The 26,208-nt window shown below is 53.0% G+C and overlaps 1 protein-coding gene across 7 annotated transcripts in view; it reads left to right on the top strand.

Annotated features, from left to right (window-relative positions):
• LOC138522049 (antigen peptide transporter 1-like) overlaps nt 1-23,427 on the top strand; it is a 142,202-nt gene extending 118,775 nt beyond the window's left edge. For all 7 annotated transcript variants that reach the window (XM_069635274.1, XM_069635280.1, XM_069635278.1 and 4 more), the window contains exons 11-12: nt 15,676-15,812; nt 22,143-23,427. In XM_069635274.1, the coding sequence (XP_069491375.1) occupies nt 15,676-15,812; nt 22,143-22,376 (371 nt within the window). In that variant the 3' untranslated portion in view covers nt 22,377-23,427. The remainder of the gene's footprint in view (nt 1-15,675; nt 15,813-22,142) is intronic.
• The last annotated feature ends 2,781 nt before the right edge of the window (nt 23,428-26,208 follow it).

Genomic DNA, 26,208 nt, shown 5'->3' with positions numbered 1-26,208 from the left:
TATGCACCCTGGTCAGCCTCTGTGCTGGCGTATGCACCCTGGTCAGCCTCTGTGCTGGCGTATGCACCCTGGTCATCCTCTGTGCTGGTGTATGCACCCTGGTCAGCCTCTGTGCTGGCTTATGCAACCTGCTCTGCCTCAGTGCTGGCTTATGCAACCTGCTCAGCCTCAGTGCTGGCTTATGCAACCTGCTCAGCCTCAGTGCTGTTATATGCCCCATGCTGAACCTCAATGATGGTATAGGCACCCTGCTCAGCCTCGGTGCTGGTATATGCCTCCTGCTGAGCCTCAATGCTGGGATATGCCTCCTGCTCAGCCTCCTGATTGGTATAGGCATCCTGCTCGGCCTCAGTACTGGTATATGCATCCTGCTCGGCCTCCGTGCTGGTATATGCATCCTGCTTGGCCTCAGTGCTGGTATATGCATCCTGCTCGGCCTCAGTGCTGGTATATGCATCCTGCTCGGCCTCAGTGCTGGTATATTCATCTTGCTCGGCCTCAGTGCTGGTATATGCACCCTGCTCGGCCTCAGTGCTGGTATATGCACCCTGCTCGGCCCCAGTGCTGGTATATGCATCCTGCTCAGCCTCAGTGCTGGTATATGCACCCTGCTCGGCCCCAGTGCTGGTATATGCATCCTGCTCGGCCTCAGTGCTGGTATATGCATCCTGCTCGGCCTCAGTGCTGGTATAGGCACCCTGCTCAGTCTCAGTGCTGGTATAGGCACCCTGCTCAGTCTCGGTGCTGGTATAGGCACCCTGCTCAGTCTCGGTGCTGGTATCTGCACCCTGCTCGGCCTCGGTGCTGGTATAGGCACCCTGCTCGGTCTCGGTGCTGGTATAGGCACCCTGCTCGGCCTCAGTGCTGGTATAGGCACCCTGCTCGGCCTCAGTGCTGGTATAGGCACCCTGCTCGGCCTCAGTGCTGGTATAGGCACCCTGCTCGGCCTCAGTGCTGGTATAGGCACCCTGCTCGGCCTCAGTGCTGGTATAGGCACCCTGCTCGGCCTCAGTGCTGGTATAGGCACCCTGCTCGGCCTCAGTGCTGGTATAGGCACCCTGCTCGGCCTCAGTGCTGGTATAGGCACCCTGCTCGGCCTCACTGCTGGTATAGGCACCCTGCTCGGCCTCAGTGCTGGTATAGGCATCCTGCTCGGCCTCAGTGCTGTTAAATGCCTCCTGCTCAGCCTCAGTGCTGTGAAATACCCCATGCTTGGCCTCATTGCTAGTATAAGCCTCCTGCTTAGCTCAGTGCTGGTATATGCCTCCTGCTCAGCCTCAGTGCTGGTATATGCCTCCTGCTCAGGCTCAATGCTAGTATATGTATCCTGCTCGGCCTCCTCGGTGCACCTACATATAGTGCATAGACCCCACACTGGTACATGCACTGGGATGTACCACCGCCACCAGCACTAGACCCAAGTTCAGTGCTCTACCTGCCTGAGAAAACTACCATCTCTGAGGGGCAGCGCAGCACCAGAAGCCACAACATCACCAGCGTGGAGACAAAGCGCCACTCTACCTGCCTGAGAAACTTACCATCTCTGGGGGGCAGCGCAGCACCAGAAGCCACAACATCACCAGTGTGGAAACAAAGCACCACTCTACCTGCCTGAGAAACTTACCATCTCTGGGGGGCAACGCAGCACCAGAAGCCGCAACATCACCAGCGTGGAAACAAAGCACCACTCTACCTGCCTGAGAACCTTGCCATCTCTGGAGGGCAGCGCAGCACCAGAAGCCACAACATCACCAGCGTGGAAACAAAGCGCCACTCTACCTGCCTGAGAAACTTGCCATCTCTGGGGGGCAGCGCAGCACCAGAAGCCGCAACATTACCAGTGAGGAAACAAAGCGCCACTCTACCTGCCTGAGAACCTTGCCATCTCTGGGGTGAAGCGCAGTACCAGAGGCCGCAACATCACCAGCAAGGAAACAAAGCGCCACTCTACCTGCCTGAGAAACTTACCATCTCTGGAGGGCAGCGCAGCACCAGAAGCCGCAACATCACCAGTGTGGAAACAAAGCACCACTCTACCTGCCTGAGAAACTTACCATCTCTGGGGTGCAGCGCAGCACCAGAAGCCACAACATTACCAGTGTGGAAACAAAGCACCACTCTACCTGCCTAAGAAACTTACCATCTCTTGGGGGCAGCGCAGCACCAGAGGCCGCAACATCACCAGCGTGGAAAGAAAGCTCCACTCTACCTGCCTGAGAACCTTACCATCTCTGGGGGGCAGCGCAGCACCAGAGGCCGCAACATCACCAGTGTGGAAACAAAGCACCACTCTACCTGCCTGAGAAACTTACCATCTCTGGAGGGCAGTGCAGCACCAGAAGCCGCAACATCACCAGCGTGGAGACAAAGCACCACTCTACCTGCCTGAGAAGCTTGCCATCTCTGGGGGGCAGCGCAGCACCAGAAGCCGCCACATCACCAGCGTGGAAACAAAGCGCCACTCTACCTGCCTGAGAAACTTACCATCTCTGGAAGGCAGCGCAGCACCAGAAGCCACAACATCACCAGCGTGGAAACAAAGCACCCCTCTACCTGCCTGAGAAACTTACCATCTCTGGGGGGCAACGCAGCACCAGAAGCCGAAACATCACCAGCGTGGAAACAAAGCACCACTCTACCTGCCTGAGAACCTTGCCATCTCTGGAGGGCAGCGCAGCACCAGAAGCCACAACATCACCAGCGTGGAAACAAAGCACCACTCTACCTGCCTGAGAACCTTGCCATCTCTGGAGGGCAGCGCAGCACCAGAAGCCACAACATCACCAGCGTGGAAACAAAGCACCACTCTACCTGCCTGAGAAACTTACCATCTCTGGAGGGCAGCGCAGCACCAGAAGCCACAACATCACCAGCGTGGAAACAAAGCACCACTCTACCTGCCTGAGAAACTTACCATCTCTGAGGGGCAGCGCAGCACCAGAAGCCACAACATCACCAGCGTGGAAACAAAGCACCACTCTACCTGCCTGAGAAACTTGCCATCTCTGGGGGGCAGCGCAGCACCAGAAGCCGCAACATCACCAGTGTGGAAACAAAGCACCACTCTACCTGCCTGAGAAACTTACCATCTCTGGAGGGCAGTGCAGCACCAGAAGCCACATCACCAGCGTGGACACATAGAACTGCAAGAGGAGAAAAAAGAGGACAGGCCTTTTCCTGCTGTGCCCCTGTCTCTGGAACAAGTTACCAACGCAGATAAGACTGGCCCCTCCATCCACACTTCACCAAGGACATGGAGACCCTACACTTCAAAGAACATCTTACCCAATCGCTGATTGCTCCACTCAACCCCTTCCCCCACCTTCTGAAGCCCCCTGCTCCACTTATTCATTCCAGCTGCTCTGCAACCCCCAGGCTGCTGTATGGTGCCCCCGATGGACAGCGCGTCAGTGCTTCCCAGCTTATCTTGCCATTTATAAATAAAATACATAGATGTGTGATGGAGATGACCACAGTAGTGTGCAAGGCCCCACTCCACCTGTCCCCAAACCAGAGCGAACATACAGAAAAAGAAAATTAAAATGTGTCATTTTGTGTTTCCCACCGCCATGTAGAATGTAACACAAGCAGGTTAGGGTTAGTTTTGCCACTTTGTAGGAAGGGTTAGGTTGCTGAATACACAGAGGGAATGTAGTACATGCTGGTGTGCACAGTTAGGTAGGGTATATATGTAAAGCAGCGTTATAAATGGCAAGAGAAGCACCATTCTTCCCTTTGCAAGGCCCTGCACAGCACATGGTTAAGAATGCATAGCATTGTAGTAGAAATTGCTTAATAGAAATTATCGCTGGTCCATGATGGTGTCCAGGCGGCTGCAAGTGCCAAGGCTGAGAGAAGAGGGGGGATAGCTGAAACTGCACGTCCATGGTGGTCTCCAGGTCGCTGAAAGTGCCAAGGCTGAGAGAAGAGGGGGATAGCTGAAACTGCACGTCCATGACGGTGCCGAGACGGCTGAAATTGCCAAGGCTGAGGGAAGAGGGAGGATGGCTGAAACTGCACGTCCATGATGGTGTCCAGACGACTGAAAGTGCCAAGGCTGAGAGAAGAGGGAGGATAGCTGAAACTGCACGTCCATGATGGTGTCCATACGTCTGAAATTGCGAAGGCTGAGAGAAGGGGGGGGGGGGGTGGCTGAAACCGCACGTCCATGATGGTGTCCAGACGTCTGAAAGTGCCAAGGCTGAGAGAAGAGGGAGGAGAGCTGAAACTGCATATCCATGATGGTGTCCAGATGGCTGAAAGTGCGAAGGCTGAGAGAAGAGAGAGGATAGCTGAAACTGCACGTCCATGACAGTGTCCAGACGGCTGAAAGTGCGAAGGCTGAGAGAAGAGAGAGGATAGCTGAAACTGCACGTCCATGGTGGTCTCCAGGTCGCTGAAAGTGCCAAGGCCAAGGCTGAGAGAAGAGGGGGGGGATGGCTGAAACTGCACGTCCATGACGGTGCCCAGACGGCTGAAATTGCCAAGGCGGAGGGAAGAGGGAGGATGGCTGAAACTGCACGAATATGCCTTTCTCATGGTTCCAGTTTAGCTAAACGACAATAAAGTTCGTTTTGTTGCTAGCAGACAGTTTTAATTGCTATCGGGAAGTAAGTAATGTTGCCAAGAACACTCTAGCAAGATGCATCCACAGCGCCTCCAATGGTGAATGCAGTTCAACGCACGCCCGCAGAACACATTAACAGGTTGAATAAATTGAAGGGAAAAGGTCTCATACACTGGCCTCCCGCTGCAATGAATAAGCTGTGCACGGCATGACCCAATTGCAGCAAACGCCTGTAGGCAGCAGTATGTATCAGAAGGGAGTACGGGACAAGCTTTCCCAGGTTGAGCAAACTGGTTGGGAGATTGAGACCTGGCGTGGAAAGATGAGATGGGAGTGAGTTTGATAGTTCTTTGGCCAAGGCAACGTTTCAATCGCTCCTTTCCCACCACAAGTTGATTGGATTGTTGTGGACAAGTGCAAAACCCAAGGCCACATCAGTAACACCCAAGGCCACATGAGTAGCAGGCACCAGTAACACCCAAGGCCACATCAGTAACAGGCACCAGTAACACCCAAGGCCACATCAGCGACAGGCACCAGTAACACCCAAGGCCACATCAGCGACAGGCACCAGTAACACCCAAGGCCACATCAGCAACGGGCACCAGTAACGCCCAAGGCCACATCAGCGACAGGCACCAGTAACACCCAAGGCCACATCAGTAACAGGCACCAGCAACACCCTAGGCCACATCAGCGACAGGCACCAGTAACACCCAAGGCCACATCAGTAACGGGCACCAGTAACACCCAAGGCCACATCAGCAACAGGCACCAGTAACACCCAAGGCCACATCAGCGACAGGCACCAGTAACGCCCAAGGCCACATCAGTAGCAGGCACGAGTAACATCCAAGGCCACAGCAGTAACAGGCACCAGCAACACCCTAGGCCACATCAGCGACAGGCACCAGTAACACCCAAGGCCACATCAGCAACAGGCACCAGTAACACCCAAGGCCACATCAGCAACAGGCACCAGTAACACCCAAGGCCACATCAGCAACAGGCACCAGTAACACCCAAGGCCACATCAGTGACAGGCACCAGTAACACCCAAGGCCACATCAGTAACAGGCACCAGTAACACCCAAGGCCACATCAGCGACAGGCACCAGTAACACCCAAGGCCACATCAGCGACAGGCACCAGTAACACCCAAGGCCACATCAGCGACAGGCACCAGCAACACCCAAGGCCACATCAGTGACAGGCACCAGCAACACCCAAGACCACATCAGCGACAGGCACCAGTAACACCCACGGCCACAGCAGTGACAGGAACCAGTAACACCCAAGGCCACATCAGTAACGGGCACCAGTAACACCCAAGGCCACATCAGTAACAGGCACCAGTAACACCCAAGGCCACATCAGCGACAGGCACCAGTAACACCCAAGGCCACATCAGCGACAGGCACCAGTAATACCCAAGGCCACATCAGCGACAGGCACCAGTAACACCCAAGGCCACATCAGCGACAGGCACCAGTAACACCCAAGGCCACATCAGCAACAGGCACCAGTAACACCCAAGGCCACATCAGCGACAGGCACCAGTAACACCCAAGGCCACATCAGTAACAGGCACCAGTAACACCCAAGGCCACATCAGCAACAGGCACCAGTAACACCCAAGGCCACATCAGCGACAGGCACCAGCAACACCCAAGGCCACATCAGCGACAGGCACCAGTAACACCCACGGCCACATCAGTAACAGGCATCAGTAACACCCACGGCCACATCAGTAACACCCAAGGCCACATCAGCAACAGGCACCAGCAACACCCAAGGCCACAGCAGTAACAGGCACCAGTAACACCCAAGGCCACATCAGCGACAGGCACCAGTAACACCCAAGGCCACATCAGCGACAGGCACCAGCAACACCCAAGGCCACATCAGCGACGGGCACCAGTAACACCCACGGCCACATCAGTAACAGGCATCAGTAACACCCACGGCCACATCAGTAACACCCAAGGCCACATCAGCAACAGGCACCAGCAACACCCAAGGCCACATCAGCAACAGGCACCAGTAACACCCAAGGCCACATCAGTAGCAGGCACCAGTAACACCCAAGGCCACATCAGTAGCAGGCACCAGTAACACCCAAGGCCACATCAGCAACAGGCACCAGCAACACCCAAGGCCACATCAGCGACAGGCACCAGCAACACCCAAGGCCACATCAGCGACAGGCACCAGTAACACCCAAGGCCACATCAGTAACAGGCACCAGTAACACCCAAGGCCACATCAGTAAAGGGCACCAGTAACACCCAAGGCCACATCAGTAACAGGCACCAGTATTGTAACGATGTCGGCATGTTGTGGTTCCATCCATTTGGTGCACGGTCCGATGATGCGTGGGACATGACGTCTTGCATAGTAGGAGGGACCATGGGCAGGCTCAAAGATAATGAATATCCAATTAGAAGAGGTCATGTATATAACAATATAGGTGATTTTATTTCAGCAACCAATGGCAGCTTGTGAATATTGTGTTTATGAATATGATGATGTCATCTGGTTAGTCTTTTCCCCCGGGGTCACCTGGAAGTAATTGAGGACGTCTGTGGACCTTGTACCAGCCGATTACATCAATAAAGCTGGTTTCTTCCTGCACCTTGGGTTGCTCCCTTATTTGGTTGGTGACTGGGAGCTCCTTTACAAAAGAACAAGTATAATGTACACCTGATTCTTCATGAGCAAGCCGTAACCTATGCCGTGCTAAGTCTTAGTGCTGGTAATTGCACTGCACTATGCCTCGGTGCTGGTGATTGCACTGCACTATGCCTCAGTGCTGGTGATTGCACGGCACTATACCTCTATGCTGGTGATTGCACTGCACTATGCCTCGGTGCTTATGTTTGCACTGCACTATGCCTCGGTGCTGGTGATTGCACTGCACTATGCCTCGGTGCTGGTGATTGCACTGCACTATGCCTCGGTGCTGGTGAGTTCACTGCACTATGCCTCAGTGCTGGTGATTGCACTGCACAATGCCTCAGTGCTGGTGATTGCACTGCACTGTGCCTCGGTGCTGGTGATTGCACTGCACTATGTCTAGGTGCTGGTGATTGCACTGCACAATGCCTCAGTGCTGGTGATTGCACTGCACTATGCCTAGGTGCTGGTGATTGCACTACACTATGCCTCAGTGCTGGTGATTGCACTGTACTATGCCTCTGTGCTGGTGATTGCACTGCACTATGCCGCTGTGCTGGTGATTGCACTGCACTATGCCTCGGTGCTGGTGATTGCACTGCACTATGCCTCGGTGCTGGTGATTGCACTGCACTGTGCCTCGGTGCTGGTGGTTGCACTGCACTATGTCTAGGTGCTGGTGATTGCACTGCACTGTGCCTTGGTGCTAGTGATTGCACTGCACTGTGCCTCAGTGCTGGTAATGCACTGCACTATCCGTCTGTGCTGGTGATTGCACTGCACTATGCCTCAGTGCTGGTGATTGCACGGCACTATACCTCTGTGCTGGTGATTTCACTGCACTATGCCTCAGTGCTGGTGATTGCACTGCACTGTGCCTCGGTGCTGGTGATTGCACTGCATTATGCCTCGGTGCTGGTGATTGCACTGCACTGTGCCTCGGTGATGGTGATTGCACTGCACTATGCCTCGGTGCTGGTGATTGCACTGCACTATCCGTCTGTGCTGGTGATTGCACTGCACTAAGCCTCGGTGCTGGTGATTGCACTGCACTATGCCTCGGTGCTGGTGATTGCACTGCACTATGCCTCGGTGCTGGTGATTGCACTGCACTATGCCTCTGTGCTGATGATTGCACTGCACTGTGTCTAGGTGCTGGTGATTGCACTGCACTGTGCCTTGGTGCTAGTGATTGCACTGCACTATGCCTCGGTGCTGGTAATGCACTGCACTATCCATCTGTGCTGGTGATTGCACTGCACTATACCTCTGTGCTGGTGATTGCAGGGCACTATACCTCTGTGCTGGTGATTGCACTGCACTATGCCTCGGTGCTGGTGATTGCACGGGACTATACCTCTGTGCTGGTGATTGTACTGCACTGTGCCTCGGTGCTGGTGATTGCACGGCACTATGCCTCGGTGCTGGTGATTGCACGGCACTATGCCTCGGTGCTGGTGATTGCACTGCACTGTGCCTCGGTCCTGGTGATTGCACTGCACTATGCCTGAGTGCTGGTGATTGCACGGCACTATGCCTCGGTGCTGGTGATTGCACGGCACTATGCCTCGGTGCTGGTGATTGCACGGCACTATGCCTCGGTGCTGGTGATTGCACTACACTATGCTTCGGTGCTGGTGATTGCACTGCACTATGCCTCAGTGCTGGTGATTGCACTGCACTATGCCTCGGTGCTAGTGATTGCACTGCACTATGCCTCGGTGCTGGTGATTGCACTGCACTATACCTTGGTGCTGGTGATTGCACTGCACTAAGCCTCAGTGCTGGTGATTGCACGGCACTATGCCTCAGCGCTGGTGATTGCACTGCACTATGCCTCAGTGCTGGTGATTGCACTGCACTATGCCTCGATGCTTGTGATTGTACTGCACTATGCCTTTGTGCTTGTGATTGCACTGCACTATGCCTTTGTGCTGGTGATTGCACTGCACTATGCCTTTGTGCTGGTGATTGCACTGCACTATGCCTCTGTGCTGGTGATTGCACTGCACAATGCCTCAGTGCTGGTGATTGCACTGCACTATGACTCGGTTCTGGTGATTGCACCTTAGTGCTCGTGATTGCACTACACTATGCCTCAGTGCTAGTGATTGCACTACACTATGCCTCAGTGCTGGTGATTGCACTGCACTATGCCTTGGTGCTGGTAATTTCACTGCACTATGCCTCGTGATGGTGATTGCACTGCACTATGCCTCGGTGCTGGTGATTGCACTGCACTATGCCTTGGTGCTGGTAATTGCACTGCACTATGCCTCGTGATGGTGATTGCACTGCACTATGCCTCGGTGCTGGTGATTGCACTGCACTATGCCTCGGTGCTGGTGATTGCGCTGCACTATGCCTCGGTGCTGGTGATTGCACTGCACAGTGCCTCGGTGCTGGTGATTGCACTGCACTAAGCCTCGGTGCTGGTGATTGCACTGCACTATGCCTCAGTGCTGGTGATTGCACTGCACTATGCCTCGGTGCTTGTGATTGCACTGCACTATGCCTCGGTGCTGGTGATTGCACTGCACAATGCCTCAGTGCTGGTGATTGCACTGCACTATGACTCGGTTCTGGTGATTGCACCTTAGTGCTGGTGTTTGCACTACACTATGCCTCAGTGCTAGTGATTGCACTACACTGTGCCTCGGTTCTGGTGATTGCACTGCACTATGCCTTGGTGCTGGTGATTGCACTGCACTATGCCTCTGTGCTGGTGATTGCACTGCACTGTGCCTCGGTGCTGGTGATTTCACTGCACTATGCCTCGGTGCTGGTGATTGCACAGCACTGTGCCTCAGTGCTAGTGATTGCACTGCACTATGCCTCAGTGCTAGTGATTGCACTGCACTATGCCTCAGTGCTGGTAATGCACTGCACTATCAGTCTGTGCTGGTGATTCCACTGCACTAAGCCTCGGTGCTGGTGATTTCACTGCACTATGCCTCTGTGCTGGTGATTGCACAGCACTATACCTCTGTGCTGGTGATTGCACTGCACTATGCCTCGTGATGGTGATTGCACTGCACTATGCCTCGGTGCTGGTGATTGCACTGCACTATGCCTCGGTGCTGGTGATTGCGCTGCACTATGCCTCGGTGCTGGTGATTGCACTGCACAGTGCCTCGGTGCTGGTGATTGCACTGCACTAAGCCTCGGTGCTGGTGATTGCACTGCACTATGCCTCGGTGCTGGTGATTGCGCTGCACTATGCCTCGGTGCTGGTGATTGCGCTGCACTATGCCTCGGTGCTGGTGATTGCACTGCACAGTGCCTCGGTGCTGGTGATTGCACTGCACTAAGCCTCGGTGCTGGTGATTGCACTGCACTATGCCTCGGTGCTTGTGATTGCACTGCACTATGCCCCGGTGCTGGTGATTGCACTGCACAATGCCTCAGTGCTGGTGATTGCACTGCACTATGACTCGGTTCTGGTGATTGCACCTTAGTGCTGGTGTTTGCACTACACTGTGCCTCGGTTCTGGTGATTGCACTGCACTGTGCCTCGGTGCTGGTGATTGCACTGCACTATGCCTCTGTGCTGGTGATTGCACTGCACTGTGCCGGTGATTGCACTGCACTGTGCCTCGGTGCTGGTGATTGCACTGCACTGTGCCTCGGTGCTGGTGATTGCACTGCACTGTGCCTCAGTGCTAGTGATTGCACTATGCCTCAGTGCTGGTAATGCACTGCACTATCAGTCTGTGCTGGTGATTCCACTGCACTAAGCCTCGGTGCTGGTGATTTCACTGCACTATGCCTCAGTGCTGGTGATTGCATTGCACTATGCCTCGGTGCTGGTGATTGCACTGCACTATGCCTCGGTGCTGGTGATTGCACTGCACTATGCCTCGTTATGGTGATTGCACTGCACTATGCCTCAGTGCTGGTGATTGCACTGCACTATGCCTCGGTGCTGGTAATTGCACTGCACTATGCCTCATGATGGTGATTGCACTGCACTATGCCTCGGTGCTGGTGAATGCACTGCACTATGCCTCGGTGCTGGTGATTGCGCTGCACTATGCCTCGGTGCTGGTGATTGCACTGCACAGTGCCTCGTTATGGTGATTGCACTGCACTATGCCTCAGTGCTGGTGATTGCACTGCACTATGCCTCGGTGCTGGTAATTGCACTGCACTATGCCTCATGATGGTGATTGCACTGCACTATGCCTCGGTGCTGGTGATTGCACTGCACTATGCCTTGGTGCTGGTGATTGCACTGCACTATGCCTCTGTGCTGGTGATTGCACTGCACTATGCCTCGTTATGGTGATTGCACTGCACTATGCCTTGGTGCTGGTGATTGCACTGCACTATGCCTTGGTGCTGGTGATTGCACTGCACTATGCCTTGGTGCTGGTGATTGCACTGCACTATGCCTCGGTGCTGGTGATTGCACTGCACTATGCCTCGTTATGGTGATTGCACTGCACTATGCCTCGGTGCTGGTGATTGCACTGCACTATGCCTTGGTGCTGGTAATTGCACTGCACTATGCCTCATGATGGTGATTGCACTGCACTATGCCTCGGTGCTGGTGATTGCACTGCACTATGCCTCGGTGCTGGTGATTGCGCTGCACTGTGCCTCGGTGCTGGTGATTGCACTGCACAGTGCCTCAGTGCTGGTGATTGCACTGCACTAAGCCTCGGTGCTGGTGATTGCACTGCACTATGCCTCGGTGCTTGTGATTGCACTGCACTATGCCTCGGTGCTTGTGATTGCACTGCACTATGCCTCGGTGCTGGTGATTGCACTGCACAATGCCTCAGTGCTGGTGATTGCACTGCACTATGACTCGGTTCTGGTGATTGCACCTTAGTGCTGGTGTTTGCACTACACTATGCCTCAGTGCTAGTGATTGCACTGCACTATGCCTCGGTGCTGGTGATTGCACTGCACTGTGCCTCGGTGCTGGTGATTGCACTGCACTGTGCCTCGGTGCTGGTGATTGCACTGCACTGTGCCTCGGTGCTGGTGATTGCACTGCACTGTGCCTCGGTGCTGGTGATTGACCTGCACTGTGCCTCAGTGCTAGTGATTGCACTGCACTATGCCTCAGTGCTGGTAATGCACTGCACTATCAGTCTGTGCTGGTGATTGCACTGCACTAAGCCTCGGTGCTGGTGATTGCACTGCACTAAGCCTCGTTATGGTGATTGCACTGCACTATGCCTCGGTGCTGGTGATTGCACTGCACTATGCCTTGGTGCTGGTAATTGCACTGCACTATGCCTCGGTGCTGGTGATTGCACTGCACTATGCCTCGGTGCTGGTGATTGCACTGCACTATGCCTCGGTGCTGGTGATTGCACTGCACTATGCCTCTGTGCTGGTGATTGCACTGCACTATGCCTCGTTATGGTGATTGCACTGCACTATGCCTCGGTGCTGGTGATTGCACTGCACTATGCCTTGGTGCTGGTGATTGCACTGCACTATGCCTTGGTGCTGGTAATTGCACTGCACTATGCCTCAGTGCTGGTGATTGCACTGCACTATGCCTCGTTATGGTGATTGCACTGCACTATGCCTCGGTGCTGGTGATTGCACTGCACTATGCCTTGGTGCTGGTAATTGCACTGCACTATGCCTCATGATGGTGATTGCACTGCACTATGCCTCGGTGCTGGTGATTGCACTGCACTATGCCTCGGTGCTGGTGATTGCGCTGCACTGTGCCTCGGTGCTGGTGATTGCACTGCACAGTGCCTCAGTGCTGGTGATTGCACTGCACTAAGCCTCGGTGCTGGTGATTGCACTGCACTATGCCTCGGTGCTTGTGATTGCACTGCACTATGCCTCGGTGCTTGTGATTGCACTGCACTATGCCTCGGTGCTGGTGATTGCACTGCACAATGCCTCAGTGCTGGTGATTGCACTGCACTATGACTCGGTTCTGGTGATTGCACCTTAGTGCTGGTGTTTGCACTACACTATGCCTCAGTGCTAGTGATTGCACTGCACTATGCCTCGGTGCTGGTGATTGCACTGCACTGTGCCTCTGTGCTGGTGATTGCACTGCACTGTGCCTCGGTGCTGGTGATTGCACTGCACTGTGCCTCGGTGCTGGTGATTGCACTGCACTGTGCCTCAGTGCTAGTGATTGCACTGCACTATGCCTCAGTGCTAGTGATTGCACTGCACTATCAGTCTGTGCTGGTGATTCCACTGCACTAAGCCTCGGTGCTGGTGATTTCACTGCACTATGCCTCAGTGCTGGTGATTGCACAGCACTATACCTCTGTGCTGGTGATTGCACTGCACTATGCCTCGTGATGGTGATTGCACTGCACTATGCCTCGGTGCTTGTGATTTCACTGCACTATGCCTCGGTGCTTGTGATTGCACTGCACTATGCCTCGGTGCTTGTGATTGCACTGCACTATGCCTCGGTGCTGGTGATTGCACTGCACTATGCCTCGGTGCTGGTGATTGCACTGCACTATGCCTCGTGATGGTGATTGCACTGCACTATGCCTCGGTGCTTATGATTTCACTGCACTATGCCTCGGTGCTTGTGATTGCACTGCACTATGCCTCGGTGCTTGTGATTGCACTGCACTATGCCTCGGTGCTTGTGATTGCACTGCACTATGCCTCGGTGCTTGTGATTGCACTGCACTATGCCTCGGTGCTGGTGATTGCACTGCACTATGCCTCTGTGCTGGTGATTGCACTGCACAATGCCTCTGTGCTGGTGATTGCACTGCACTATGACTCGGTTCTGGTGATTGCACCTTAGTGCTGGTGTTTGCATTACACTATTCCTCAGTGTTAGTGATTGCACTACACTATGCCTCTGTGCTGGTGATTGCACTGCACTATGCCTCTGTGCTGGTGATTGCACTGCACTATGCCTCTGTGCTGGTGATTGCACTGCACTGTGCCTCGGTGCTGGTGATTGCACTGCACTATGTCTAGGGGCTGGTGATTGCACTGCACTGTGCCTTGGTGCTGGTGATTGCATTGCACTGTGCCTCGGTGCTGTGATTGCACTGCACTATGTCTAGGTGCTGGTGATTGCACTGCACTGTGCCTTGGTACTAGTGATTGCACTGCACTATCCCTCAGTGCTGGTAATGCACTGCACTATCCGTCTGTGCTGGTGATTGCACTGCACTAAGCCTCGGTGCTGGTGATTGCACTGCACTAAGCCTCGGTGCTGGTGATTGCACTGCACTAAGCCTCGGTGCTGGTGATTGCAGTGCACTATGCCTCGGTGCTGGTGATTGCAGTGCGCTATGCCTCTGTGCTGGTGATTGCACTGCACAATGCCTCAGTGCTGGTGATTGCACTGCACTATGCCTCGGTGCTGGTGATTGCACTGCACTATGACTCGGTTCTGGTGATTGCACCTTAGTGTTGGTGATTGCACTACACTATGCCTCGGTGCTGGTGATTGCACTGCACTAAGCCTCGGTGCTGGTGATTGCAGTGCACTATGCCTCGGTGCTGGTGATTGCAGTGCACTATGCCTCTGTGCTGGTGATTGCACTGCACTATGCCTCGGTGCTGGTGATTGCACTGCACTATGCCTCGGTGCTGGTGATTGCACTGCACTATGACTCGGTTCTGGTGATTGCACCTTAGTGTTGGTGATTGCACTACACTATGCCTCGGTGCTGGTGATTGCACTGCACTATGCCTCGGTGCTGGTGATTGCACTGCACTATGCCTCGGTGCAGGTGATTGCACTGCACTATGCTTCTGTGCTGGTGATTGCACTGCACTACGCCTCTGTGCTGGTGATTGCACTGCACTATGCCTCTGTGCTGGTGATTGCACAGCACTATGCCTCGGTGCTGGTGATTGCACTGCACTATGCCTCGGTGCTGGTGATTGCTCAGCACTATGCATGCATCCTGTTTGACGACAGTGCATCCCCGGGAGGTGGGGGTAAGTGGGGAGGAATTGCTGCTTCCCTGCCTCCATGCGCCGTCCATCTAATGGTGAAAGCATTGAGACATGAGTGTGTGCTAAAAATGTTTTCCGCACCCCTGTGTCTGTGTGCGTGTGTGTGTGTGTGAGATGTGAGGCAACGCCCTGGGGCACCCATGTATACTCCATTACCGTGCACACCTGCAGTCTTTAATTTCTCTTACACACGAAGGGGGTCAAAGGTCAGCCATCCGTGCAATAATAAGTATTGGGAAGCATGTAGGCCTTTTTGGGAAGCAGTGGTTTAAGACATTCTATCTATGGTTTAACTCCCTTTAAAGTGCTCTGAAGCGATCTACATGTATGCTCTTGGCATGAGTGGGAGGCGAGGCTTGTGTCCGGCTGTAAGCCTCTCTACATCTCCCAATGTGGAAGAAACTTCCATCTTCCCATGGGACCCATGAAGCGCTTGGAAACCCTCTCATGCGCTACCCTCCTCTCTGTATGTCTGATTCCTTCCTGTCTCCCTTCCCCAGATGCCGGCGAGAGGGGAGGGCAGCTGTCTGGAGGAGAGAAGCAGCGTGTGGCCCTCGCCAGGGCCCTGATAAGGGACCCCCAGATTCTCATCCTGGACGATGCCACCAGCTCGCTGGACACCGAGAGCGAGCACCTGGTGAGTCATGGGGTCCAAGCAGCGCCTCATATCCTGGGAGGGGGGGGTGGAGGATCAGGACGGGGATCCATCCTATCTAGAATGGGATCTCTTGTCTAGAAGCTCATGGTAGGGATGGGGTCATGGGGAGCACCCAGGACACCTCATATCCTGGGGTGGTGGAGGATCATGAGGGGATCCATCCTGTCTAGAAGCTCATGGTAGGGATGGGGTCATGGGGGGGCCCAGGACACCTCATACCCTGGGGTGGTGGAGGATCAGGAGGAAGATCCATCCTGTCTAGAGCGGGATCTCTTGTCTAGAAGCTCATGCTAGGGATGGGGTCATGGGGAGGGCCCAGGTCACCTCATATCCTGGGGTGGTGGAGGATCAGGAGGGGGATCCATCTTGTCTAGAAGCTCATGCTAGGGATGGGGTCATGGGGAGGGCCCAGGACACCTCATATCCTGGGGTGGTGGAGGATCAGGAGGGGGATCCATCCTGTCTAGTGTGGGGTCTCTTGTCTAGAAGCTCATGGTAGGGATGGGTTCATGGGGAGGGCCCAGGACGCCTCATATCCTGGGGTGGTGGAGGATCAGGAGGGGGGGGGTCCATCATGTCTAAAGCGGGATCTCTTGTCTAGAAGCTCATAGTAGGGATGGGGTCATGGGGAGGGCCTAGGACACTTCATATCCTGGGGTGGTGGAGGATCAGGGGGGGATCCATCCTGTCTAGAAGCTCATGGTAGGGATGGGGTCATGGCGAGGGCCCAGGACACCTCATATCCTGGGGTGGTGGGGGATCAGGATGGGGATCCATCCTATTTAGAATGGGATCTCTTGTCTAGAAGCTCATGGTAGGGATGGGGTCATGGGGAGGGCCTAGGACACTTCATATCCTGGGGTGGTGGAGGATCATGAGGGGATCCATCTGTCGGGGGGGAAATTCTGCCGGGGTCGGCCGGGCCGTCCGCAGACCTCCAGGCAGGGAGGCCCCAACTCCTCCCGTATATCCCAAAAGAGATAGAGTATGAGACACACGCAAGAAGCAAGGTGACTCTGCTGTTTATTAGACAAAAACGGCAGGGATGGGTCAAGGAGCGTACGCGTCCGTCCTGACACACACACAATCGTAGGGCTCGCAGGCCCTTTTTACCTTAGTATGACGCGCTACTTGCGTCACCTTGGAAAGTTAGCAAAAAACCTATCGCCACTCTTAATTGGTTGCTCGAGTGGTAGGGTTAGTATAGCACACGTATAGAGAACAATATCAGTGGACAAGGGTTAGTCAGGTGATATATCTGGGTTGTCCCTACAATTAGATACATGAGAATTGTTACATGAAGACCCCTGATGATTGGTTAATGTTAATGGCGTCAGTGATAGGAACCCCATGTTCTGATTGGTGCGCCCGCGAGCTTCCCAGCCTGGGACCATCGCTGTTCCCAGCTCTCGGTGTACCTGTTATTTGCAACAATGTTTCACTATGGGTACGTGCAGACAATGTGAGGACTTATTCATAGCTGGAAGACCGACTACTCCCACTGTCGCAGATGTCCATTGAGCCTTTTAATTGTATCTGCCTATGTCTTGTAACAAGGGATCCAGACGCCTTCTTCCTCCTGGGCTTGGCGTCCTGTCAGGTTTGGCTTGGTCACGTGAGGTGGGACCGTGTTTGAGGCAGAATTCTGCACAATTAATATTGTTTTTGCACTGTGTGCCTGGTTTAATTTGCAGGTGTGACTTTAACGTTGGTGTGCGGCGTGCGAGGTTGCAACATCGTGCCTTTGATGGTTTGCTCTCGGAATGTGGGTTTGCAACATTGCGACCTTGGCTGTTTGCTTCGCCGGGCTCATTCTGCAGGATCAGCAACCTGACTCTTGTTCTTTTAACGTCCATGGAAGCTCTTGCTTGCGGCCTACTTAGGCCTGGTGTATAAGTGGAACCATTTGGTGCACAGGCGCTTTAGGTTACAGTACCATATTGTCTTATGACCAGTATCGTGTCTTCATTGTATTTCTCATTGTGGCACCTGGGTTTAGGAGAAGCGTAAGCAAGCTCTTTTAGATGAGTTCATGATGCGTCTTGCGTTTCTGCATTTTAAAAGCCTATGTGGAAAATAATAAAGATGCACGTCCGTGAGTATGTCTGTCGCCTACGTCATAGCACTGAGTATATTCTTCGTGTGGATTGGTGCGGGAGTGTCCAGTGTGTATATTTGTACAGGTGTGCTAACCGTTGGCTAGGTCGTCATGGCATCTCTAACGACGTGTAGGTTTTAGTCTAGTTGATCCGCGCCGCAGGTGTCGGCATGGCCAGTGCGGGCTGCTGGGCAGGCAGATGGACACATCCGTATGTTCCTGTACCAGGGTATTTGGTCGTCTGGTAGATGGGCAAACTCTTCTCGTGGCGGGTGTCTGGGTCGTGACCCTTTAGGCCAAGCACGAGAGGTGAAGGACGGGAGCCTGGTCTTCCATTCTCCCACTTCACATCCTGTCTAGAAGCTCATTGTAGGGATGGGGTCATGGGAGGCCCAGGACACCTCATACCCTGGGGTGGTGGAGGATCAGGAGGGGGATCCATCCTGTCTAGAGCGGCATCTCTTGTCTAGAAGCTCATGGTAGGGATGGGGTCATGGGGCGGGCTCAGGACACCTCATATCCTGGGGTGGTGGAGGATCAGGAGGGGGATTTCATCCTGTCTAGAGCGGGATCTCTTGTCTAGAAGCTCATGGTAGGGATGGGGTCATGGCTAGTGCCCAGGACACCTCATATCTTGGGGTGGTGGAGAATCAGGAGGGGGATCCATCCTGTCTAGAGCGGGATCTCTTGTCTAGAAGCTAATGATAGGGATGGGTTATGGGGAGGGCCCAGGACACCTCATATCCTGGGGTGGAGGGGGATCCATCCTGTCTAGAAGCTCATGCTAGGAATGGGGTCATGGGGAGGGCCCAGGACACCTCATATCCTGGGGTGGTGGAGGATCAGGAGGGGATCCATCCTGTCTAGAAGCTCATGCTAGGAATGGGGTCATGGGGAGGGCCCAAGACACCTCATATCCTGGGGTGGTGGAGGATCAGGAGGGGAACCATCCTGTCTAGAAGCTTATGCTAGGAATGGGGTCATGGGGAGGGCCCAGGACACCTCATATCCTGGGGTGGTGGAGGATCAGGAGGGGATCCATCCTGTCTAGAAGCTCATGCTAGGAATGGGGTCATGGGGAGGGCCCAGGTCACCTCATATCCTGGGGTGGTGGAGGATCAGGAGGGGATCTCTTGTCTAGAAGCTCATGGTAGGGATGGGGTCAAGGGGAGGGTCCAGGGCACCTCCTTTCCTGGGGTGGTGGAGGATCAGGAGGGGGATCCATCCTGTCTAGAGCGGGATCTCTTGTCTAGAAGCTCATGGTAGGGATGGGGTCATGGGGAGGGCCCAGGATGCCTCATATCCTGGAGTGGTGGAGGATCAGGAGGGGGATCCATCCTGTCTAGAGCAGGATCTCTTGTCTAGAAGCTCATGGTAGGGATGGGGTCATGGGGAGGGCCCAGGACACCTCATATCCTGGGGTTGTGGAGGATCAGGAAGGGGATCCATCCTGTCTAGAGCAGGATCTCTTGTCTATAAGCTCATGTTAGAGATGGGGTCATGGGGAGGGCCCAGGACACCTCATATCCTGGGGTGGTGGAGGATCAGGAGGGGAATCCACCCTGTCTAGAGCGATCTCTTGTCTAGAAGCTCATGGTAGGGATGGGTTATGGGGAGGGCCCAGCACACCTCATATCCTGGGGTGGTGGAGGATCAGGAGGGAGGTCCATCCTGTCTAGAAGCTCATGGTAGGGCTTGGGTCATGGGGAGGGCCCAGCACACCTCATATCCTGGGGTGGTGGACGATCAGGAGGAGGATCCATCCTGTCTAAAGCGGGATCTCTTGTCTAGAAGCTCATGGTAGGGCTGGGGTCATGGGGAGGGCCCAGGACACCTCATATCCTGGGGTGGTGGACGATCAGGAGGGGGATACATCCTGTCTAGAGTGGGATCTCTTGTCTAGAAGCTCATGATAGGGATGGGTTATGGGGAGGGCCCAGCACACCTCATATCCTGGGGTGGTGGAGGATCAGGAGGGAGGTCTATCCTGTCTAGAAGCTCATGGTAGGGCTTGGGTCATGGGGAGGGCCCAGCACACCTCATATCCTGGGGTGGTGGAGGATCAGGAGGGAGGTCCATCCTGTCTAGAAGCTCATGGTAGGGCTTGGGTCATGGGGAGGGCCCAGGACACCTCATATCCTGGGGTGGTGGAGGATCAGGAGGGGGATCCATCCTGTCTAGAATGGGATCTCTTGTCTAGAAGCTCATGGTAGGGATGGGGTCATGGCGAGGGCCCAGAACACCTCATATCCTGGGGTGGTGGAGGATAAGGAGGGGGATCCATCCTGTCTAGAATGGGATCTCTTGTCTAGAATCTCATGCTAGGGATGGGGTCATGGGGAGGGCTCAGGACGCCTCATATCCTGGGCTGGTCGAGGATCAGGAGGGGGATCCATCCTGTCTAGAAGCTTATGGTAGGGATGGGTCATGGGGAGTCCCAAGGACACCTCGTATCCTGGGGTGGTGGAAGATCAGGGGGGCGATCCATCCTTTCTAGAGCGGGATCTCTTGTCTAGAAGTTCATGGTAGGGATGGGGTCATGGGGAGGGCCCAGGACACCTCAAATCCTGGGGTGGTGGAGGATCAGGAGGGGGATCCATCCTGTCTAGAATGGGATCTCTTGTCTAGAAGCTCATGGTAGAGATGGGGTCATGGGGAGGGCCCAGGACACCTCATATCCTGGGGTGGTGGAGGATCCGGAGGGGGATCCATCCTGTCTAGAGTGGGATCTCTTGTCTAGAAGCTCATGGTAGGGCCCAGGACACCTCATATCCTGGGGTGGTGGAGGATCAGGAGGGGGATCCATCCTGTCTAGAGTGTGATCTCTTGTCTAGAAGCTCATGGTAGGGATGGGGTCAGTGGTCGAAGTGTACGAAAAGAAGTAGTGGAGCTATGTTCCCTGCCGGCCTGCCCCACTCCCCACAAACCCCATAGCTGCGCCCCTCCCACACACAGTCCAAACCCCCAAACAAACACACCTATTATTTAAGGGAATGTTCAGTGCAGTGCACTGAAGTGCAAGCTTCAATTTCTTCCTACACTTTTATTTTAAAAATGAAACTGTTCCGGAACGGTTTCTTTTTAAAATAAAAGTATAGGAACGGTGAAACTGAAAAATAAAAAGTATAGGAGCACCGCTCCCACCCACTTCGACCTCTGGATGGGGTCATGGGGAGGGCCCAGGACGTCTCATATCCTGGGGTGGTGGAAGATCAGGGGGGCGATCCATCCTGTCTAGAGTGGGATCTCTTGTCTAGAAGCTCATGGTAGAGATGGGGTCATGGGGAGGGCCTAGGACGCCTCATACCCTGGGTTGGTGGAGGATCAGGAGGGGGATCCATCCGGTCTAGAGTGGGATCTCTTGTCTAGAAGCTCATGGTAGGGATGGGGTCATGGGGAGGGCCCAGGACACCTCATATCCTGGGGTGGTGGAGGATCAGGAGGGGATCTCTTGTCTAGAAGCTCATGGTAGGGATGGGTCATGGGGAGTCCCCAGGACACCTCATATCCTGGGGTGGTGGAAGATCAGGGGGGCGATCCATCCTTTCTAGAGCGGGATCTCTTGTCTAGAAGCTCATGGTAGGGATGGGGTCATGGGGAGGGCCCGGGACACCTCATAATCTGGGGTGGTGGTGGATCAGGAGGGGGTTCCATCCTGTCTAGAGCAGGATCTCTTGTCTAGAAGCTCATGGTAGGGATGCGGTAATGGGGAGGGCCCAGGACACCTCATATTCTGGGATTAGTGCCCACAGGAGCATAGTCAGAGCTTGGATGGTTGTGCAGAACAACATATGTCTCGACCATCCATTGGAGGCGGGAGAGTCTCCTCCGTGGAGACCTTACAATCTTAGGATGCTCTGGGCCCCCTCAAGCTCCTTATTCATCAGATTCTCAGAGTGGATCGCTAAATCTGATAAGGATCAGTAACTTCCAGAGATTTCTGCTGGAGGAGATCTGCTTGGCTGAAGGGCTTCCGAAGGCCAGTTGCGTGTCTGATGGGGCAAAGTTGGTCAGACACTGGTGTAAGCGTACTAGTGACACCCTCACCTTTCTACACACAAAGCTTGTGATGGTGATTCCTGTGCCAGTGGTTGTAGTTGCCTCTGAAGGTCTTCTGAAGGCCCTGGCATGTCTGACTGGGCAATGTCAGTCAGACACTGGTGTGAGAGTACTGGTGCGTGTGTTCTAACCTGTCACTCTTCTACACCCAGGTGCAGAGCGCCATCTACAGTAAGGAGAAGAAGAGGACTGTGCTGGTGATCGCACACCGGATGAGCGTGGCAGAGCAGGCCGATAACATCCTGGTGCTGTCTGGGGGTGAGATTAAAGAGCAGGGGACACACCAGAAGCTGCTGGAAAGAAAAGGCATCTACTGGGCCCTGGTGCAGAAACAGCTGAATGGCTTCTCTGAGGGCCCACCAGACAATGAATCGGTGCAGGCATAATGCACAGCTGTGCACAGCATGGATGGCACCGGGTAATGAATCGATGCAGGCGAAATGCACAGCTGTGCACGGCATGGATGGCACCAGGCAATGAACCGATGCAGGCGTAATGCACAGCTGTGCATGGCATGGATGGCACCAGGCAATGAACCGATGCACGCGTAATGCACAGCTGTGCACGGCATGGATGGCACCAGGCAATGAATCGGTGCAGGCATAATGCACAGCTGTGCACGGCATGGATGGCACCGGGCAATGAATCGGTGCAGGCGTAATGCACAGCTGTGCATGGCATGGATGGCACCAGGCAATGAACCGATGCACGCGTAATGCACAGCTGTGCAAGGCATGGATGGCACCAGGCTCCAGTGAAAGGAGTCAGTGCACCACATGCTAGCTAAAAAGTTATCAATGTGTTTTTTTTGCTTAGCGAAGATAAAAATAATTCTCAAGTCCATTGAAAAATCTGAAAAGAATAGGATTTGTGAATAAAGTGTGGCCACACGGGTGATTACACCTCGGCCTTCACCCTCAAGCATGGCTCCACAAGGCTTTGCCCCGTAGAAGGCTCCCCCTTTGGCATCTGGCCATCAATGACTCCCTGGCAGAGTTCAGTGCCCAGGACCCCATCTACCAGAGATATCCGCCTGGGTGGGTCGCCTGCAGGCCAGGTGTCTGCACTGTCAAAGTGCCCCAAGCAAACTTTGACCCACATGTGCGGATACATACCACAATTGCCTGCTTTCCCCTGTGTGTCGGAGACCTTGAATGAGTGCATGTACCCCCATTCTACACATTCTAGAGCGTGACCCCCCTTTAGGTGAGTGGGGGAACTTAGGGTGTGCAGTGGCTGTAAACAGGTGGCCATTGATCCCCATAAAGCGCTAGACGCGCTACTTACGCCCCCTGTAAATATGCCTTAGTTGCAGACCACTAACTGGCCTGCCTTGGTGGTCTTGTCTTAATATAGTTTGCTAAATAATTATGTTCAATATGTTTGAATGCTATTTTGTATAAGGAAATATTTTCATTAAAAAACTCTATTATTAAATATGGTCCCCGTTTTCAGATGTGTTAGGATCTCTGAGTGTGAAAGGGAATGGTGGGGGTGGGGGGGGCATGTGCAGCGTGTTTATAAAGTCAGGTGCAAGACCTGCCTTTTACTCTGCAATTGTGCTCACTTCCAAGAACACAGGATAGTTTCTTTCTAGTTCCTAAAGAGACTTTAGTTCACCCCGTCCCAGATCTATGTGGTGGGGCTGTGAGAGAGCAAAGGTGCCTTTTGGTTGAGAAACCATACAGCGGGATGGGGGTGTTATGTACAAGTCTCTGCATTAGAGCGGTACGTACAATAAATGCTGTGGCGTGACTCCGGAGGAGGGGGAGTCAGTCGCGGGCAGCAAGTAAGTGGTACCCACCTATACCGGCTCCAGCCCCCTGCCAGCACAGGCTGGAGCGCATGAAGGCCTGAAGGATGAAACGCAACAGGGGGAAGGCTCCAATACAGAGCCGGCCTGAGGCATGGGCAGTCTGTGCTGTGGCCCAGGGCCCTGCTGTCAGAGGGGCCCCGCAGGCACCAGTACCTGCCTCAACTTTACCAGGAATAATGTGTTAAGGGGGCCTGTGCGGCTAAGGTACTAAGCTCGCGTGAGGCCACAGTGTCGCCTCCCAACCTCCCGTGGCTCTCTAGAGACCAACACCCATTCCCAGCGGCCCATCAGGTGCTGCAGGCCCCTTAATGACTGCTTATCACGTTCTTTCTTCAAACGGAGCATGTAAAGTGGGGGCGATTTACAAGTGATGGCCCATTTAAGAGACCATTGTTTTGGAGGAGAGGTTTGTAGCATTTCTGTCTTAAGAAATTCAAATAGGCGTTTTCATTCTGCAAGCACACATACAGAACAGGTTAGCTGCCTACATCTATGCTCTCCTCCAGGTCAATTACAATATATCAAACAAAACTGTTTTAAATTAGCTACATTATTTTCAGATGTTCATATTTAATACACCAAAAAGCGTTTATTTTTGATAGAATTTGATTTTTTCATCACATCAGATATGAACCCTGCATTTGCGAAACACTGAAACACAAACAGGTAACCTTTTCACACACTACATGTTGTTATATGTCGTGAAAATACAAAGGGCATTTGTTTGCCTTTTGCTGAGTTGCATTCTGGTATTTGTAGTCTCCTAGTCAAGATGAGGAAATAGTGCCACAATTGTACACTTTATGCTTAACATATTTCTGTCAGGATTTCTATATTTGAGTGGGTACCTTACTATGGTATGTGTACTTTTCAAGTCATCTTCATAAAGCAGAGTATTGTTGAAGGCCAGACATGGGGTTGAGGAGGGGAAATGTTGAGAGGGAAAGTGAGTCCTGAATATTTGCCCAGGACGTGGCAAGAGAGGTTGCAATCCTGGAGACTGGTGCAGATATTTTCCCTTTGATTGTGGCCATGTGCTGCATGTCAGGGCACAAGTAAAGGATACATGTGGGTGGACAGTAACATTTTTCAGAGGGTGGACGCAGCCCGCTAGGGTGTTTTTGAGGTCGGCAAGCTTGCTCAAGCATGTGACTACCGGGATTCCACCCAGGTTGTCATGTTTCCAGTGCAGACACATAAAACGTTCATCAAAGCATCCAGTGCATGCACATAAAATCATCATCAAAGCACTTGCTCGTATTGGGATTTTGTTTTCCAGGGAATATTTCACTACATATTGCTGGGTTTAAATGGTGTGCACCTTTTAAACTTTGCCAGCGTATTTGTTGCAAAATCTCCTCTGAGGTTATTTTTCTGTTGTTGATTACTTTTTGGAAAGGTCAGTACTCTTTTGCCTCCTGCACTTTCTTCTAAGGGGAAAGGTCAATTGCAATACATTTGTATCTTTCTCCTTTCACTTTCAGATGTGTTCACTTACTGTGCGTACATTCTTGGGTGCCAGCTTTTGGTTTTTTCTATGGGGGCAAAAGTTCAGACACTGAGTGAAGTGAGGGAGCCGTACTCCTCCCCATGTCAAGACACCACATTTTACTGCACATGTTGCCGCAGGAATAGGAAAGAAGACGTGTGATTTACAGGAAAGTCTAAATGTATACATTTATTTATATATTGTTGCCTTTGTTAGGCGCTTATACAACAAGTAAATTGTGTTTCATAGCATCTCAGCAACAGTCTCCTAACCAACTCAGTTGGCTTTGTAACAATCTGCTGTAGGATCCCCTGCTATTCTACACCGGCATACAGTTTTGGCCTGCTCTCCCCCTCCAGTCAGGGCTCAGGGGGTACATTAATGAGGCTCCCATCTCATTTTGTAGTGAGCAGCACTGGATAAACATAGTTATTATTGGCTAATTTATTTTGACAGTCAAAATAATCCTTATTTGCAGCTTCTGAAATAAAAGCATATTGCTAATTTGGACAATATTTATCTTTTATTTCTTTTTAAAATTGTAAAGCACACTAAACCCGTAGGCATCTAGGCGCTAGATTGCCCAAATATACAAATGAAAAAATAAAAACAATCGTGAAACTTCTGCAAAAAGAGTAGTGTGTTTCCGTTAGCAAAACACAATTGCCATATTTTTGCAATGCTTTCCAAAGATAGTGTTTTCAAACCAAAGTTTCAAAAGGCCTTTTGCAGAAAGTATTTCTACCGATTTACATCTGGGAAGAGATGTGTTCAAGTTTCTGAACTGCAGACTGCTCTCAAATCACAGTTTCGTCACTTAACCAAAGTCAGTGCTCCCGGGCGAATCCTTTTTTCACACTATGCCTTGTCTGCTCAAATCAGAAGGCAAACCAAAAGGGAAGGACATTGATAA

Source organism: Ambystoma mexicanum, chromosome 13 (genome assembly GCF_040938575.1).
Source record: "Ambystoma mexicanum isolate Mex_15411 chromosome 13, UKY_AmexF1_1, whole genome shotgun sequence".
Classification (NCBI taxonomy): domain Eukaryota; kingdom Metazoa; phylum Chordata; class Amphibia; order Caudata; family Ambystomatidae; genus Ambystoma; species Ambystoma mexicanum.
This window is presented reverse-complemented; position numbering and strand designations above follow the sequence as displayed.